The sequence below is a fragment of the Anser anser genome (genome assembly GCF_964211835.1).
Source record: "Anser anser genome assembly, chromosome: 6".
Lineage (NCBI taxonomy): Eukaryota > Metazoa > Chordata > Aves > Anseriformes > Anatidae > Anser > Anser anser.
In genome coordinates, this window is record NC_139726.1 from 14,660,177 (window position 1) to 14,678,100 (window position 17,924).

Consider the following 17,924-nt stretch of genomic DNA (forward strand, 5'->3'; position numbering starts at 1 on the left):
TCTCCCTGCTGCTCTGGAGATGCAAGCACACCCCGCAGCCTGCAGACTCCGGCTCTGACAGCTGCCGGCCCTGCCCAGCCGACAGGACGGCCCCGGCTCTCTGCAGCACCCAGGGAGGGCACGATGGGGGCAACAGCGGCGACCTCAATCCCAGGCAGCGACGCCCCTACTCCGCGAGGTTCCCCAAGGCAGCGGCTGGGCCTGCCCGGAGAGCGCGGCGAGAGGAGAGCGCTCACCCGGGCCCAAAGGCTGAGCGGCACAGCACGGCCTGAAGCGAAACGCGACTGACATCAGAGCACGGTGTCCCACCACCTGGCAGCCCGCTAGGACGAGCGGCTTCCCGGCACACACCGCAAGCCTGCAACCTGCACCTGTACCGCAACGTCAGCGCCTCAGCCCCAGCCTGCTATCGCACCTGATCCTGGGGACGGGAAGCATCCCAATGGAAACGAGAGGACAAAAAGGTGGGAGAACAGCAGGCATCTTACAGGCAGGAGCTGGGCACTGCCTCTCCCAGAGTCACGGCAAAGGAAGCCCCCAGCGGCAGTGGGAACCAAGGGCAAGACAACACCTTGGGGAAAGGAAAACCCTACCACCACACACTGGGTACAGGATCCGGATAATCCAGTCCCAAAGAGCTCAGCGGGTTTGCGATATAAATGCCATACCCCACAAAGCCTCCAGGAGCTCGCTACCCCCAGGAACGCCTAACTGGCTAGCTGCACAGCGCAGGAAGGGAAGGTTTTGTGTACGAGCCCAAGCCAGAACCACCCTGGAAGCATTTGAGGCACATGCTAGTAGCAAAGTGACACATCAGCGGAACAGTAACACACAGGATCACATCCTGGGCACAAACCCTCACGGCACGCTCCCCAGCTAAGCACCTTCCTCGCTGCCTTCTTTCTGTAGCCCGCATTTGTTTCCTCAAGAGATACAAATGAATTGTAGGCAATCTCAGAATGCAGGATGGGGTAGTAAAGAAGAAAAAAAAGCAGATGATGCAGCCTACACCACAACCACCACAGTCACACACAGAGGAAACTCCTCACAGCAAGCAGATACCAGGCTAAAGCACCTCCAATCCCAAGACAACCACTCACGCGTGTACCTGGGCAAACAGCCAGCCTCCTACCTGAGGTCCCTCGCTCCTCCGGGGACGCAGCGGGGCTCCTGGCCGCCCGCCAGCCCTCCCTCGGGGCACGGGCTGCCCCGCAGCAGAGCTCACCCTCCGGCATCTGTAGCCGCACGGCAGGGGGCAGCCGAAGAAACCCCCCCAGCGCAGGCAGCACGGAAAGGCGCCGGCACTCCCGTGATCCGTAATAACGCGTCAGGCAGAGCGAGCGGGGACAGGAGGGAGCAGAAACGACGCTTGGTGATGCCGTGAGTCGGGCTGAACTCTAGCGGCAGCTGAGGGACTGCGGGGCTCGGGAGCCGCCCGCGGCCACCCAGGCATGGGGACGCCTCGCCAACCCTCCCCGCTGCTCTGCACGCCCCCACAAAGCCGGGGAGGAGCCAGGTACAGGCTTTAAAACCCGCTGGCTTCCCACCAACTAACGATGCTGCTGCTTGCCTAACAATTCCTTTAGCTGCCGGACTCGGCACACCGCTTCTAGATGCGGAACGGACGCCTCCCTCCTCGGGGAGCCAGCTGTGCGGAGATAGAAGTGACAGAGCCAAACCCAAACACGAACTGAGATCAAAGCTCCCGGCAATCACCTTCGGCCTCTCACCCCAGAACGCATCTGCTGCCCTTCTACACCTTGAAGGGTCAGCACTCATGCGATGCGTCTGGGGATTCTTGGTGCAAATCCTGCCAAAAAGGGGTGAAAGCGAGCTGCCGTGCTTACGACAGAGCCGGACGCTGAGCGCAGAACGCCAGGGACCCTGCGTGGCTGCCGGGCTCCTCAGCACCCGGCTGCACAAGGACTCCGCTGCCTCGCACCGGGGCTCCAGGTAGCTCTGGAGACAACCAGCAGGTCGGCCCGATGGACGATACCCGAACCACTGCAAGGGCTGGAACGCAAGGCGCGGCAACCTTCAGCACCCGGCGGGTTGATGGAAACGAAGACTGCGAGCACGGAACAAGATGAAACCCTGGGGACGAGCTGCAGCTGCTCTGCACGAGGCTGCCACGAACAGCAGCCCTTCGTCACGGCAGGGCCGAACCCCTTCCCTCAGACTGCTTGTTTACAACTTCCTCACGTCACAGTCTGAAGAAATTAATAAGATAAATGGGTTTTGTGCATTAACTCAGCTGCAAAACCCTTTTACACTCGCCAGCATGTTTAATGCATGGGCAGTTATGCCGGGAGGCGCCCTGGCCCTGTCAGGACGCAGAGGAAGCTTCGGCCACAAGCCCCAGCCGAGGAGGAGGCGTTAGCAGCAGCAAGCCCGACGCCGAGGCACAGCAGCCAGATCTCAAACCCTGGCCTGGACACGCTGGGAGCTAACGAGAGGCTCGGTGTGACACGGGAGCCTGAGCCAAGTCACCCGAGGCCAGCCGGGTGCCCGAAATGGCAGCTCGGTCTCCGAAGGCACGCCGCGCTCCATCGCTGCCTGCACAAGGAGCCGGGAGCTGCGGGGCTGTCGTTCCTTTGCCCATCCCAACGATTTACGCCCAGCCCGACCCAGGCTTTTTCTCGTGATACAGCACACCCGGCCCCACCACCAAGGCTGCTGAGGCAGGACTGACCTCCTCGTGCCGTAACCCACCCCGGGGCAGCCGGACTTGCTGCCAGCTCCCATCCTCCAGCAGCTAACAGCCCTGACTGACCGGCCCCACGGACAGGGGAGGGCTGACGAACACGTGGGAGAAGAGCATAAATCATTTCGGTTTGACTTTCGGTGTTTAAGTATCTGGCGTCCATAACCCTGCAATTGCAGCTCAGGTTTAAGATTCCTACAGGACTTCAAAGATGAAGTATCTGGAGGAATGAGGTATCTAGAGGACCAACTCATTCTTTGCAGGCGTCCTCTCCAAATGTCCCTCTAGGGAACGTCACATGAATGGGAGAAACTTATTTCTATCTCCCGAGCACGCCGCTGTCTCACTTCTAGCACTGTACGTTATCACCAAGTGAGGCAAGGCCAGAATGCCCCCATGGCGTTTTTCTTCTTGGAACACAAGTTTTTGAAGCTGTCTGACCAGCTCCAAACACTTCAAGAGAATGTTGCAGGCATGAGTAGAAAACAGATCCCATTTGTGCTGGTGGTCGTTTTTGTTAAAAAAAAAAAAGGCAACAAAACAACACAAAAATACAGCAGGAGAAGTGCGACAACGCAACAGAGGCTCGCCCATGGTGACACAGTCAATCACTGCTCTGTCCCTCTGGCAACTTCCAGGCTTCGGTCCCACTAATTAGCGGGGCTCAGCAGAGAGCACAAGCAGAAGCCAGGCTCTGCCAAGCCCGGGCCTGCCGCACAAAGGCTGGTTCCACACGGCGAGCAGCGCTGCCCCGATAAGCAGAGCCCTGGACGCGACGGTGCCGCAGCCGCAGCCCGCGCCCGCTGTGGCTCTCTGCTCCAGCAGGAGCACGCCGCCGCCCGAAGCTCCCACTGCAGAGAGCAAACCCGGCTCGGAACCCCGCAGCGAAGCGAGCAGCCCCCTTCCTGCTGCCTTTCTCGAGGCCTGACCCGGGAGCAGCTTCAGGCGACGGGCTTGCACCCTCGGGCACCAAGCGCTGGGGCTTTGGCTCCTCTCCCAGCGGCCCCCCCCCGGGTGCCACCAGCCCAGCGCCGCATCCAGCCGCCCGGGAGGCGCGGGCGGGCGGCCCGGGCCACAAGATGGACTCCGCCGCCGCGTAGCTACGGGGCGCTGCCGGGGCCGAGACCTCCCCCCCCGCCTCACCGGCGGGCACCTGCACCGCCCTCGCCTCCTTTACGGGGAGGCCCGGAGAGCGGCCGCCCCCCGCCCTCACACCGCGGGCGGGCGGGTGCGTGCAGCGCCCCGAGCCCCCCCCCACAGCCCCCCCAGAGGCCGCGCGGGCAGCGGCCGGGCCCCCCCCCGCCGCCTCCCGCCACCCCTGAGGGCCGCACCCCCCGGGGCCCGGCCCCCCCCGCCCCCCCGGTACCTTTCGGCGGCGCGAGGCGGGGCGGGCCCGGCGGGCTCAGTGCCCGCAGCGCTGCATGGCTGCGCCCGCCCCGCCGCCCCGGGAAGAATGGGGACCCGCCGCGCCTGCGCCAGCCCCGCGCGCACTGCGCGTGCGCGGCGCCGCCTCGCGCCTCTAGAAGGCTCGCCCGGCCCGCGGCGCGCATGCGCTTGGCGGGGACGGGGGGGGTAAAGGGAGGGGGGGAGAGGGTCCGCGCCCTGCTGCCCGCCCCGCCCGTACCATAGAGCGCGGGGGGTGGGGGGGGGCGGCACTGCCCGCTCCTCTCTATGGTAAGATGGGGGGGGGGGGGCCGTGAGGTCAGCGCGCGCCGTGCGCATGCGTCAGGGCGGCAGCCGCGGGGCGGGTAGGGAGGCAGCGGGGGCCTCGCTGCGGCTCCGCTTCCGCTTCCGGGTGGCCGCCCGGGGCCGTTGCCATGGAAACGGCCGCGGGAGCCGCGCGGGCGGTGCGCGGCCCCAGGCCCAGGCCCAGGCCCAGGCCCAGGCCCAGGCCCCAGCCGCGGCCTCGCCTCTCGGGCCCAGAGCCCGGCCACTCGTGTTAATACAGAGCCCCGCACAGCCCCCACAGCCCCCACGGCCTTCCGTAGCACCCTGCCCTACCCTATAACCGCGTGTCTGGGGGCGTTCCTCGCTTCTTTATATTCCTCCCAGTGGTGACCGGAGGGTCAGAGTTTCACAACCTAACGCTCCCTAAAGAAGTACACGGCTTTTAAGGACCTACTTCTCTTTCCTCCTAAATAAAAATTGCTCAGGAAATGTAATTCTTTGTCCTTCCCTTTTGTCACAAGACTCCAGGTACCAACACACGAAACTCGGAGGCTTCCCAGCAGTGAAATAACAAACACACCACTGACACAGCCTTTCTCCATGCATTTTCTTCACATCTTCAGCGTAAAACAGGCAGATTCTGCACATAAACTCCTCTGTCATTTAATCAGCTTTAGTGTTTTGATGTTTTTGTTACTACATCACCATTTCCCCGGTTCCTTGCAGGGACTTAGGGAATAGCTGATGCCAGTGTTTTTGAGATAATCGCATTGTTCCTTGAGCAGCAGGACTAACGAGGCCTGATTTCCTACAGATTGGGGTTCTTTGTCCCTCTGATCCCCAGGGCTACCTCGGCAGCCCTACCTTCCTTTGTGCGCCCTGTGACACTCCCCTGCAAGGAGGGGACACCACACAAGGTGCGGTTACTCCAGAGCCACGCACGTGTGCGGATCGTGTGGCTCGCCTGGCGCTGCTGCCAAAGGAATCACACCATGCCTGAGTTCCCTCCTGCCTTTCTTCCCTCGAGGCTGGCAGTGATCTCTCCCCTCCAGTTCTCGTGAAACTTGAGATTCTTTCCTCAAAAGGGAAAAGGAGGGGACGAGCCTGACAGCTGAGTAGAAGCAGACAGACTGCACACAGAAGCTTCACTTTCATTAGGAAAAGAAGTCTGAAGTAATGCTTTATAACTTGCAGATTTTCTTCAAACTTTAGAAAAGCAGGCAGCGCAGGCACTATTCTGATTTAGAGAACCTTTAGAGAACACTATTCTGATTTAGAACCCTTCAGAGTTCTTAAAACTAAATCACTGCGTCATACAGTATTGCAAATGCTTCATCCTGCTTTCTCTAACAAACACACTGTCCCTTGATGGACTTGTTTTAGCTTTCCTTTAGAGTTTAGCTTTCCTTTAGAGTCTCACAACATCTCAGTATTTCTCAAGTCTGCTCAGAGATGGCTTTTCTTGATTATACCGTGCAGTCCGTTGGCTTTCCGAGGGACATCACACTGCATTTGTTCCACCACCATCTAGGAAAGACCCATATGTCCACTGCCTTTGACAATCCAAAATGGAAACCTATCATGAAGGCACAGTGGGATACCCTGAGAGGAACCAGATCTACGCTTCCTGATATAATCAAGTCTAAATGGATAGCTCAACATTTCCCTAAAGTTAACATTAGGTGACAGCGTGTTATTCCCCTACCAGTCCTTGGCCACTATGCTCTCATTTCTGAAAGATGGGATTTTACTCACCTACCTCATGTGTGGATCTCCGGCACAGGCAGGACTAGCACAGCAGGAACAGCTGTCTCCTAAGATTATACTGTTCCCAGTGAAACAGCACAGATGTCCCTCATCCGCCTGCAAAATACACTGTTTTCTGCTTGTTGTGAAGAGGTCTAGAGTATCTTGAGTAGGAGGTGCGCGCCTATACACGTGAAAAAAATACAGTCTGTTTGCAAAACGGAAGATCAGCTTACGGACATCTGCAGTTAGGGTCCAGAATGCCGGAAGGCAGGGCAAAGTCAGAAAGCTTTCTTAATATAAAGGAATATAATGATATACGAGCTTTCCTTTAAAACACTACTCTTTCAGACAAACACATCAGTGAAACAGGACTAGTGGGAAGCAAATGGAAGGGTTGAGAGGGAGAGAGGTTCTCTTGTTTCAGTAGAAACAACTCACTCTACCTGAGCAACCTGCTCCTTCCCTTACCCCCAGGGCCCTTTTGCAACACGTCTGCTCAGGAATGTGAGGCTGAGTGCTCCAAGGTGAAACGTGTTCATTTACAAATGACATGATGATACGGAGCTGCCCTCGATAGCACAGGACTGGAGCCAAAGCCCGGCTGGCCCTGGGTTGCTTTCCTAGAGCTGGGCATTGGAAAGCCATGTTTCCTTCGCGGGCTGTCACAGCTCCGCTGCCCGCAGGGAGGACGGGTGGCACAACTTCAGCTGGGTCTCCGTAACGCTGAATCTCCGCCTTTACCCCTCCTGGCACTAACATCTCATGCCCAGATCACCTGAGCACACTTCTGCTGTGCTAAGGAAAAAGCTGGGCTGCTCCCGCCACAAAGATAAATCGCACGGATTAGCACAAGCTGCTGACTGAGCTTCTGAGGGATCCTGCTCGAGCACGGGCTCCCCATGCGACTCACCTCCTCTACCCCTCGCTTACCCGTGAGACAGGGAACAAGCTCCTTGCCAACACCAGAAGGGAGCAAACACGTGAAACAGACAGAGCTCTAGTCTGGATCAACACGAAATTTAATAATTCCTCATTCTTCCCCTCGCACAGGACAGTTGCTGCAGCCCTAGATTTCAGCTCAGACAATAAACGTGCCCTCGCACTGCTATCTTTAATTGGCGCTTTCCTGCCAAGCCTCAGCGTTCTGCACTTAGCTCTTTCCACGTGAGAGCCGCCGCAAACAAAGCAGCCCGCTGACCCACTTATCTCCCCCGTGAAGGCACACGAAGCCTCGCTTCGGTCACCAAACAGAAAAGAAAATCCGATAGCCCAACGTTTTGATTAAAGGGAAGGGAGCAAAAGGCTTCGGGGCTAACAGCGTGCACGTGGGCACGTCTGCGTGTGTCCGCTCACTCGCAGTAACGTGGCCACCCAGGGAGAAGCATCACGTATGAAGCAGGCAGCCCTCAGGCAGTACGAACTGAGTTTGATTCAGGGTTCCCCTCTGGCATCGAGGTCCTGTGAGCCATGCGACGTCCCTCAGACCCCCTGCACTGACCTGAAGCGACTGCCTCCAGGGAGGCAGGGGATGGCTCGTCCTCCTTGGCCAGAACATCGAGGAGGCATTAATTGGGGCTTTTTTTTTGTTTTTGTGACGCTGGAGTCCTAGCTGAACCCCCCCGAAACTGAACACCAGCTACCAGAAAGCTGTTGCTTCCCACCCTTTCTGACCTGAGACAGATTTAATGCAGTGGCCTAGAAGGCAAACGGTTTCTTGTCTTAGCTAGAAACAGACACCAGGTCTCGCAGCTGTACGTGCCCCCATTTTTCCTGGCTGCCCTCAGGCCTCTGGGAAGAGGCATTTACAGGCCAAACTAAGAGGAATCCTATTTTTGTCTTACGTTTAAGCTTATATTAAAAACACATTTCAGCCCCATTTCCCCTTCCCTCATAATATTCCATTTACACTCTTTCAGATGGATTTATCCCTTCCCGTTCTTGTTCTGTTTAGTCTTCTCCTGATTTCATCTTTTTTCCACCACCCAAACCCTTACAATTATGCTCACATCTCCTGTTTAATACATGCACGTCACACACACATACCTTAGCAGCACGGATTCTTTTAATCTTTGAAAAAGGCTTCCTTTTCATCCTCACCCAAAGATTAAGTCAACTGGAAAGTGACACATCAAGGTTAGGAATGCAGTCTGCTCTTGACAAGGGAAAAGTGCTGAGCCCTGCAAGAGAGGCTAAGTAAGTGGATTAAGATCCTTTTCAAAGATTAGGTCACCCTTCACCCCAAATGCAGATTTCTACTGAAATTAATGGAAGCTCTTACGAATTCAACAGGAGGGCTGACATTGAACAACACGGTAAATGTACGCCAGCAGCCCACTCTGAACCGACTGTCCAAATGGCTGTTAAAAACCAACTGCTTGAATCTGCGTCGTGTCCTAATACAGCAGGATTTCACCTTGGAAAATTACGAGCCGGTGGGGAGAACAGCTGAGGCGGTTGTTCTCAGGACCAAACCTGACATTACACCCGAGGATAAGGCTCACCTTAGGAGAGCCCATACGGCCTCTAAGGTGAGCGTTTGGCACTCACACAGCTCTGTCCTGCCCAGCCATAAAGCTCCAGCAGCTTCGGCGGCTGCAAACCCGGGTAGTTTGTTTTTCAGGATTTAGTTCAGAATTCCCCTTAAGCATCACCCCATTAATAAACTATGAGATCGTGTATTTGCATAGGAAAGCTGAGGAAGCAGCTTTACGGATTTGTCTGACGTTTCCTCATCACTTCGGGGCAGCTCAACGGCCCAGCCTTCCCAGCAGGCAGCCAGGAAGCTCGTGCAAGCTCGGCCTGGCACCTGGAAGTCACAGCGGGTCCCTTCGGCACTGCAGAATCACAGCCTTCAGGTAGCTGTTTGCTTCTCTCCTCTGCCTTTCCCGTGCGTCCACATCCACGGGCTGGGCTCCCAGGGCTCAGGGACGTGCTCCACATCTCCCTCATCGCAGCAAAACCACAGCACCTCCCCGGCACCCGCAGCCGGGCAGCACCCGAGCCAGGTGCACAGCGAGACCCGCCTGCTGCGGGGGCTGGAATCAGCCTGCAGGGACGGTCATTGTGCGAAGGGACAGCCAAAAATACCCACGCTGCTGTTTCACTGGAGAGCCAGCTCTGTACCGTGCCCGCAAGCATGCCCACATACCATGCAGCAGCTGAATAACCTACCGCACTGACCGAGTGAAGAGGTAACAAATCCTCCCCTAGCGCTCCGCTTGTCTTCGCTGCAGCTCCCGCTCTCTGATTAATTCATTGCCTCCCTTAAACCCCAGGCAGAAACGCTTCTTTTGTTTTCTTCTTTCTCCCATCCCTCACAGAGCTCTTCAGTGCTGCGCATCCCATTTTCCCCTCTGCATTATTCAGCACGCTGAGCTTTACTGGGAAGCCACACGCAACGAACGGTTTGCAATAAAGCAGCCCAACGTTTCAAGAAAGTCTCAAACCAGCATTTTCTCCCCTGATCAGAGCCAAGGCTTGTGCAGGAGCCTCCCCGTAGCATATCCTCTCCCAGCACAAGAGATCCACGTAATTACTGGCCACAGAGACTCGGGTGTGTAACTAATCCGGCCCCCCAGGACAGCCAGCACCTCTGTCCCTGCCATATGCTTAATTAAGGCTGGGTGGGAGAAGCGATGCGAGGCCTGGCTGCCCCCTGCACGGCACAAAACGTTTCACTTCAGCAGTTCTCACTCACGCAGTTAATCATTTCCCCCCTGGCTCTGAGAGCTGCTGGCCTCGGGCAGGGAGGGCTACGCCTGGATCTGGGGGGTCAGGCAGGCGCACGAGGCTCTCCCCAACACCTCCGACCCCGCAGCAGCCGGGGTGGTCCCCTTGGCCACGAGGGTGCAGGCCTGGAGCTGGATGTTACGAGACCCTGAGGGTTTGATCGCAAACTCTGGCAAAAGGGACGTGTTTGAACAGCTTCCTGAACAACGAGGGAGTCTGGGGCAAGGGGAGGACGTGCAAAGCGAGGACCAAACATCCCAGTGCTGTCAAGGGGAAGCTGGAAGAGAAGGAGTTTGCCAGAGCTCCCCCTGCCTCTGCTGGTGCTTCCCTTGAAGGAACCACCCCTCAGAGCCGCAGTTCCTCCCTTGCGCCACACACTACTTGCAGACTGCTTTTAGCCTTGCTCCCTGGGGCTGCAGACATTTTAAAAGCCAGGCATGCAAACAAACAGGCTCGTTACTGGCAAGAGCAAGCGTCGCTTGCCCAGCCTGCTCTCCTCCTCCACCTGGGACCCACGAGCAGGCACCTGGACCACGGCTTCCAGCACACTCCCAGTGCGCCCCACGGCCCGGGCACCCCACGCGGCATCTAACAGGCCAAACAAATACGGAAAACCTCAGACCCAGTCTTTCATTTCCAGCAGCCTAACACTGCCAAGCTCACCGACACCTTTTTCTCTAGGTTGGCTTCATCATTCCTTTCTCCCCTCTGTTTTTTCAGCCAGTTCTGCCCCTCTTTCCCTTTTTACTTCCCGTACTTCATGCACTGGGAAATACTGCGTGCTCCTCAGCTCCGTCCCCTTCCTGCACAGCAGACGAATCTGAGTAAGCGAGCAGACTTTGCTGAACGTGCAGGTGCTTCTGAAGCTGGAGAACAGCACTACGTACACGGGTGTTCAACAAAGCACCTCCACAAAGCCACTCGGTACAGAAAGGCAGAGAGCTTGCAACTTATGCCTTGAAGACAAAATCCCCAGCGCACCTTTTATCCCTGTAAAAACAGCTCACAGCCCTACAGCCAGCGGCCGGGAGCTTCACGTTTGTCCAAGCTGAACGCACGGACGACTGGAGAGCTGGGAAATGAGACTCAGCGCAAGGAGTGGAGCATAACTCCTGACACAGCACGGCTGTCCATTTGCTACGGAAACTATGTTTGGCGAGTATCAGGTGTCTGAATTTCTGCTTACGTGCATCTCCCAGGACAGCAGCGTATTAATAACACGGCAGCCTAAAAACAGAAACTATCTCCAAGAAAACTTACCCCTCAGCTGAGTTTCTTGCTTACTGACCGTTACTCTAACGGCTCTGAATTTTCCTTCCATGAGATCTGCCATCTAAGCAAATCACAGATGACCAATAAACAAGATGAAGGGAAAGGAAAATTACAGCAGGAAGAGGATCTTACGGCAGGTACAGTTTTCACAGGTGCCTTCTTCCCATCAAGACTCACACTGGCACATAAATCGGGAGAGAAAGCAGCAGCCAGGGTGCTGCGTAAAGGCACAAACCTTCTCAAGAGATCTGCAGAAGCACGCAAACAAGCCCCTGGGAGCTCTCACAACGGGACAGGACAGCCCAGGCACGACAGGCACAATGAATGAAGCCTCAGCGCAATGTGGAAGAAAGCAGCCAGCTCAGAGGCGCAGCCAGGTCACTCCAAACTGCTTGGACTAGGTTTCGTCATCGTTCAGGAGGTCATTTCCCAGGGAACCTCATGCTGTGTTTGTCAGAGCAGCGTCCCCACGCAGCTGGTGTGTGCTGCCCCCCTGTGTCGGACGGCACGCCAGGCACTCAGCTCCGGACACGGAAAAACACAGCCACATTTCCAGCTCATCTTGACCTACCAGCCCTCTTTACTTGCTAAAAAAAGATGTATTTTTTTAAAAAAAAGGAAACTGTCCATTCCGGGCAGACGCATTCTGCTCCTCTTCTGTTGCTCTCTGCTGCACGAAGTCCCATAGCATTATCAGTTCTTTCCAGAGCTGCAGGTGTTTGTACCAGTTCGGCAGCGCGTGCTGGTATTTCTGCCAAGCCCTGTGCATGCCCAAGCTGACAAGTGCTTGGTGTCAGGACAAACTCTCCGAAGTGGCTTCCCCACACTTCAGAGTGCGAAAGGAAGACTGTCTGATGTGAGTCCCTGTGAGCACACGATTATTCAAGCGATCAGGCCGGACAGGATGGAATTAGCCAGCCGATGGCTCAGGTTCCTCCTCCTCTGCCAGGCGCCCACCTCAGAACAGCCAAGGAGCCAGCACCAGCCACCCACCTGCGCAGGCAGTTGTTATCACCTGGGCTGTCCTCCGAAGCCTTCTGCCAGGCGTGACCTAGAGCCAGCAGTGCAGCAGCAGAGCATTTAATCCCAGGCAGTAAAAGATCAAGGCCAGGTACACGCTACAAAACTCAAATTAGAATTTCTGCGTTGCTCAGATTTGAAACACAATTCAAAGTCCAACCGCACCTTCAGACCGGACAGGTTACGTCCAGCAGTCACACACAGGGTGTGAGCACGCCTCCCACGTCTATTCACACCTCACCAACCCCCAAACGCAGGATCCTGTTTCTGGAGCAGTAAGCTAACACCTTCTCTAAGAGGAAAGCCCTCAGTGGGGGTTCTGTAGCATCTTCCCACAACAAAAGCTTGAGAAAAATGCCTGTTGTATAAAGTTTTTAAACGCATCTCCAGCTTCTACACCTACTCCAGTAAGCGAAGGCCAGCTGGGCAAGGGGCTGGCTGTAGGCAGGCAGGTCATCCCTGGGGTCACCACGTCAGCCTTAGGAGCTTCCAGTCAGCCACGGCGGACTAAGGTGGGACAGGAACACATCTCACTGCGCAACGACAAGCTCTGCTGCTTTCTGACCTGATACAAGTGACAAAAACCTGCCTTCTGTTCCTGGCTCACCCCCCCAGAGGCTCGTTACGGTACTGCGGTGAGCTTGCCGCCCCCTGCAGCGAAAGATATCCTTGTTTTACTCAGGCAGTGAAACTTCCATACAAGGAGGAGATGCTGTGGGGCCCAAAGGACAGCCCAGGCTGCTCTGATTAAGGATGCACCTTCTCAAAGGGCCTTCCTCAAGCTGAGAGCAGCTGTACGTAGATAGCCATCGCCATTTACTCCTCCCCAAGGTTAAGCAAGAAGTCCCTCTAAAGACAGCTAGGCTTTGCGGGTACTTGAACATTTTCTGACCCAGACAAGAGCACATTTATAGCAATTAAAACCCCAGAGAATTAGCGAGTTCCCTCTGCCCAGTCAGCCCAGAGGTAAAGCAGTACGTCAGCAAGTGCAAGCCTGAAGCTGCTGCAGAGCGAGCGGCCCTTTACAGGAGTGAGAGGAATGAAAGCACAGCTGTGACTCCGGCTACGCCACCAGAACAGTGACATTCTCAACAGCAGGGTACACTCTCAAACAAAAAACTTTTGCCTGTACGGGGATAGGAACAAGAACCTTGAGACAGCCATCTTCCTCTATCCCTTCGCACCACCTTCCCCCCTTCTAACTGGGGAACAAGGATCTAAAACCAACCGCCTCCCCCCTTCTAGTTGTGTAATTACGTGAAAACTCACGTAGAGCACAGACATTCAGTTAAAGAGAGGCGCTACCAAGAGCCAGTACAACCAGTAATGGTTAAAAACTGTATTTTATAAGCCGTCAGCAATAAGTATAAAATACAGACCCCATCAGCAGGATCAGAACGGACAGCCTCACAAGTTCTTTCAAAACAGGGGGTGCTGCAGACACGGCACAGAGCTAGCCGAAGGTTCCGGCACAACTGTAGGCATGTCGGAGCACTAGCACTCACGAGTGCACAAATCAAGAAAATCTTCAGAGGCAGAGAAGACCGTAGCTCCGCGGTGGCTAAACAGGAGGGGAACCGTTTGTGAATGCGTTCCCTGCCCGTGGGAGGCTGAAACAGCCTAGTGAGACAAACTGAGCCAGGGCACGAGTTCCACCTCACCAGTGTTTGAGTTGAGGGAGAAGAAAAATTCTGGCGGCTGTAGCCATGTTTTAAGTCTATTTCTGCTTCTTCAGGTTCGGTTCTTTTCTTTGCCGTTTCTTTGGTCTCTGCACAGGTTTTTTAACGCTTGCAGGGGGCAGCTTGACAGTTATTTCATTGTCCTCTGCGTCATCATCCGCTTGGCGAGCTTTCCGGCGCTCAAGCACTGTAGGAGTACAGACTGGAGTAGGATCCTGAAGAGATCAGAAAAACACGGTTCACTGCAAAGCAAAGCATCTGCCAGAAAAAGTTGTTGGGGCCTCTGTGGTACCACAAGGCTCCGCGGTTCAGCTCTCCTGCAGAACTTCCACGTATTAGGGAAAATTGTTTTGCTTTCATAATTATCTTTGGACAGGATTTCTTCAAACTAAAAGTGCCATCTCCAAAAGAGCAGATGTGAAAAATAAATGTTTTCTAACATATCATTACACCGATTGGTTTTCTGAACTTATTTCCTGACTCAAAGTGCTCAAAAATCCAAGACTGAAACAGTCAGGAAAAAAAACTCAGTGTATTTGAGAATGGCATACAAAAACGCCATACCTGAGCCCACAGCCGAGCTGAAATATTCCAGTTTCAACACCTCACTCATTTCTCAGAACTCGGTTGACCAAATGTGCAAGTTGCCCTGTCCCCCTCACAACCAGCCCTGTCCCCAAAAAGGGGATCAAAACATATTAAATCAATTATTAAACAAAAAAGTGACGAAATAAACACGTTAATGCCTTACAGACCTTTTAGACTGTCAGCATCCCAAATCTCAGTCCCAATGACCTGATCTTTCCCTTCATCCTACTGCCAGTTTTCGTTGGCATTAACTTTCAAAGACTGGAAAACCACGACAAGAGAGCACAAGACAGGAGGGACACCGGAGTATGTAAGCGGGGGTACACAACATTAGATCATATTCACTGCTCAATTTCATTTTGGCAACAGAGCCTGGCATTAGGCTAGCGCCGAGCAGCAGAGGCTGCCAGCAGGCTGTTGCCTGGGCCACCTCGAGGCAAGCTCCACTAGTTAGGTAACAGCACACTGTGCAGAAGCCTTTGCTGCTGAATACCACAAGAGGATAAGGAAGGGAGTGGATCCAACCACCTTCTTCCTTTCGAATGCGTTCATCCACCTCAAAAGAGGTACTTCTGTCACAAAAATCTCTCAAAGAAAACAATACCCAAGTTTGTGGCACTGAAGTGGCTAGGAAGAAACAGCTGCAGACCCGAGACACCTGCCCCAGGGTGAGTGGTCGCGGTGCTGGGCACTGCCAGGTCCGTTTGGTCTTACCTGGCTGCTCAAGGAAACGCTCAGTTCTGACTTGGACTTTTTAACTTTCCTTTTCTTCACAGGAGGCCCCTGCGCAGCCTAGGAAGCGAGACAGGTCAGGCGAATCACTACAGACTTCCCAGGTGAAGATGTAAAGAGTCACCTAGCAGCACACAGACTTCTCTGCTTTGTAACCACTGAAGTGTTCCCACAGCAATCACCCCCCCACACACAGCACAGGGCTTGGGAAAAGCCCTTCCGTGACCTACAGGCAAATATTAAAAACATGGGATACCCTCCGACTGTTGATAGCAACAGGAAAAAGGAACTTCTCCCTTTTGCTGTTCCTGGTTTCCTCCTCTAAAGGTAAACCCACACGTACAGAGCGCTACATTGTAATATCGAGGAGCTTCTACATAGTCTTGACATGCTTAGGCCTCTGTGTTATTCCAGGTCTCAGACCAGTTCCACGTGAGACAATTTTCTTCTATTTAGCACATCCTTAGAAACCACTTTTCATAAAACACTGATCAGAACGATCCCAAACTTACAAATCCCGGGAAGCTGTATTTGATCCCCCTCTCAGCCAGCCGCTTCCGCAGGCGGTTCTCCTTCTGCAGCAGTCGCTTTGCCATCTTGGCCTTCTCGGCGAGGGAACGGACCTTGTTGTACCGCCTGACTGCTGGCTGAGAAGGCTTCCGAAACATCCTCTCACTGTTTTTGAACAGATCCTCATGGACCTTCTCAGGAGGCATGAAGTGACCTGTATGGGCAGCACAGGACACCAGGTTATATAGCACAGCTGCTCCTGTCACCAAACCCGCCCACATAACGCCCTTCGGGCCCGCTGTAACATCACCCACTGCTACAGCAGAACGCTACCACAGCATTTCACAAACACAGGAGATGGAAAGTAACTAAATGCGCCGTGGTGAGACAAAGGAAGAACAGAATACTTTTTCACTTACAGCTAGAAAACAGTCAGAGAAACCTGATGTGCAAAAACCGATGCAAAGGAATAGGAGCAGTTATACCAACTCATGTTCCTTTACAAAGCAATGCCTTAGAAACTTGCTTGTTTCCTGCATCTTTAGCAAAAAAAAAGCCTTATGTCTAACTACACGGACAGCAGCTGCAACGGTTATAAGTGAAAAAATTCCCACATGAAAGAAAACGGCTCTACAGCAAACCCCACCCCTAACCGAGACTTTGTGCTACACAATGAACACAAGCAATATAAAATAAAAAGCAGCAGGAAAAAAAGACTGCTGAGGATATTCTCTACACATAAAGAAAGGCAAGAACAGCTCAGTCCCACAGAGAATCATGTTGGGCCAAAACTTCATAAAGAGACGAGATTCCTCCCGTAGTTCAAAAAGGTAATATTAATATGCATGAATTTACTTTTGCATTAGATAGCGGACAGCTCAGTTTATACTTACACTTCAGCAGTCTTTCTGAAAACAGGTAGTTGTTCATCGTGTCCGCAACAATCTTAGCCACATCGTCAGATTCAAACTCTATAAATCCATAGCCTTTACTGCCTCCTGTCTGCAAGCAAGGGCAGAGAGAGAGCTGAAATGCTGCTTCTGTACGCTAACGGCAAGTGCTGGCACAGAATTCTGTGAGGCCAGGAAAAGCACCAGATGTAGTCCTAAGCTGGTCAGATAGGGTTCCTTAACATACACCCATGTACGAAACTGTCTGTTCATCGACATCTATACATTAAAAAAAAGCCACGCATTGCTGTTGTCACTACTAGGTTCATACAGCAATATTAGAACACGATGGTACACCCAGACGTGAGGAGAAGTTAAGTTTGTGGAGCACAAACCAACAAGGAAGCTAACACGGAGCCTCCTCCGTGACAATTTGTGACCTACCTTGGATTAGCGCATTCCGGCACTTCTCACCTTCGGATATTTACTTACGGACGAAGGGTCGCTAAACCTAACGCGCCGTTAAAAACCGCCCACTTGCGGCCCGGAGACTCACGCGCTACCGATCAGCCTCGGACGCAATTTCCGAGTTTCATTTTCAGGGCACGAAGCGCGGAGCCCCCCTCCGCCCGCTCCCGGAACCGCACCGAGGCTCCACGCGGTGCGCGTAGAGCACGGGGAGCGGGCAGGGCCCCGCGGGGCTGCCGAAGGCGCTGCAGGACGGACGGACGGACAGACAGACAGACAGACAGACAGGCGGACGGAGGGGAGGAGAAGGAGGGGGGCGCGGCGGGGCTCACCTTCTTGCTGCGGGACAGGCGGAGCCGCGTGACGGTGCCGAACTGCCCGAAGTACTCGCGGAGCTGCGGCTCGCAGATCCCTCGCGGCAGGTGCCCCACGTACACCACGCCCGGCTGCAGCGGCTCCTGCGGGCACAGCCGGCCTCAGGGCAGGGCCCAGCACCGCGGGCCGGGCCCGGCCGGACCACGCCAGGCTAGGCTAGGCCAGGCCAGGCCAGGCCATGCCCGGCCGCCCCCCGCCTCGCCCCACCCCACCCGACTGCAGAGCCCCCTCACCTCCTCCGCCCGCCGCTTGCGGTCCCGCCGCGCCTTCTGCGGGGCACGGCGCCGCGCCTGCGGCTCCAGGGACAGGAACGAGGCCGCCGACACCGCCGCCGCCATCTTGCCCGCCTCACCACAGCCGCCGGAACCACTCCACCACCCCCCCCGCCTCCAGCCTGCGCGCATGCGCAGAACGGCGGGGGCGCTATCGCTTAGCAACAGCGCGCGGCGTCGCCTAGCAACGCAGCGGAGCGGGCGGGGCCCTGCCCCCCCCCCCCCCCCCCCCCCATCTCCCCGGCGCTCAGGCGGCGCGCGGGGCAGC

At 55.2% G+C, this 17,924-nt stretch overlaps 2 protein-coding genes across 3 annotated transcripts in view; both read right to left on the reverse strand.

Moving 5' to 3' along the window:
* The window catches only part of CLASP1 (cytoplasmic linker associated protein 1), a 163,233-nt gene extending 159,006 nt beyond the window's left edge, over window positions 1-4,227 (reverse strand). For both annotated transcript variants that reach the window (XM_083841598.1, XM_083841597.1), the window contains exon 1: window positions 4,071-4,227. The gene's annotated coding sequence lies outside the window, so the exon portion shown is untranslated. The remainder of the gene's footprint in view (window positions 1-4,070) is intronic.
* Window positions 4,228-13,466: 9,239 nt separating this feature from the next.
* NIFK (nucleolar protein interacting with the FHA domain of MKI67) lies at window positions 13,467-17,785 on the reverse strand. The gene is made up of 6 exons (XM_083841606.1): window positions 17,618-17,785; window positions 17,342-17,467; window positions 16,545-16,653; window positions 15,654-15,865; window positions 15,124-15,201; window positions 13,467-14,036 (listed from the first exon to the last, which is right to left on the reverse strand). Exons 1-6 carry the CDS (start codon window positions 17,720-17,722, stop codon window positions 13,860-13,862), a joined length of 807 nt encoding a protein of 268 aa, XP_083697732.1. The 5' UTR covers window positions 17,723-17,785; the 3' UTR covers window positions 13,467-13,859.
* Between the last annotated feature and the right edge of the window lie 139 nt (window positions 17,786-17,924).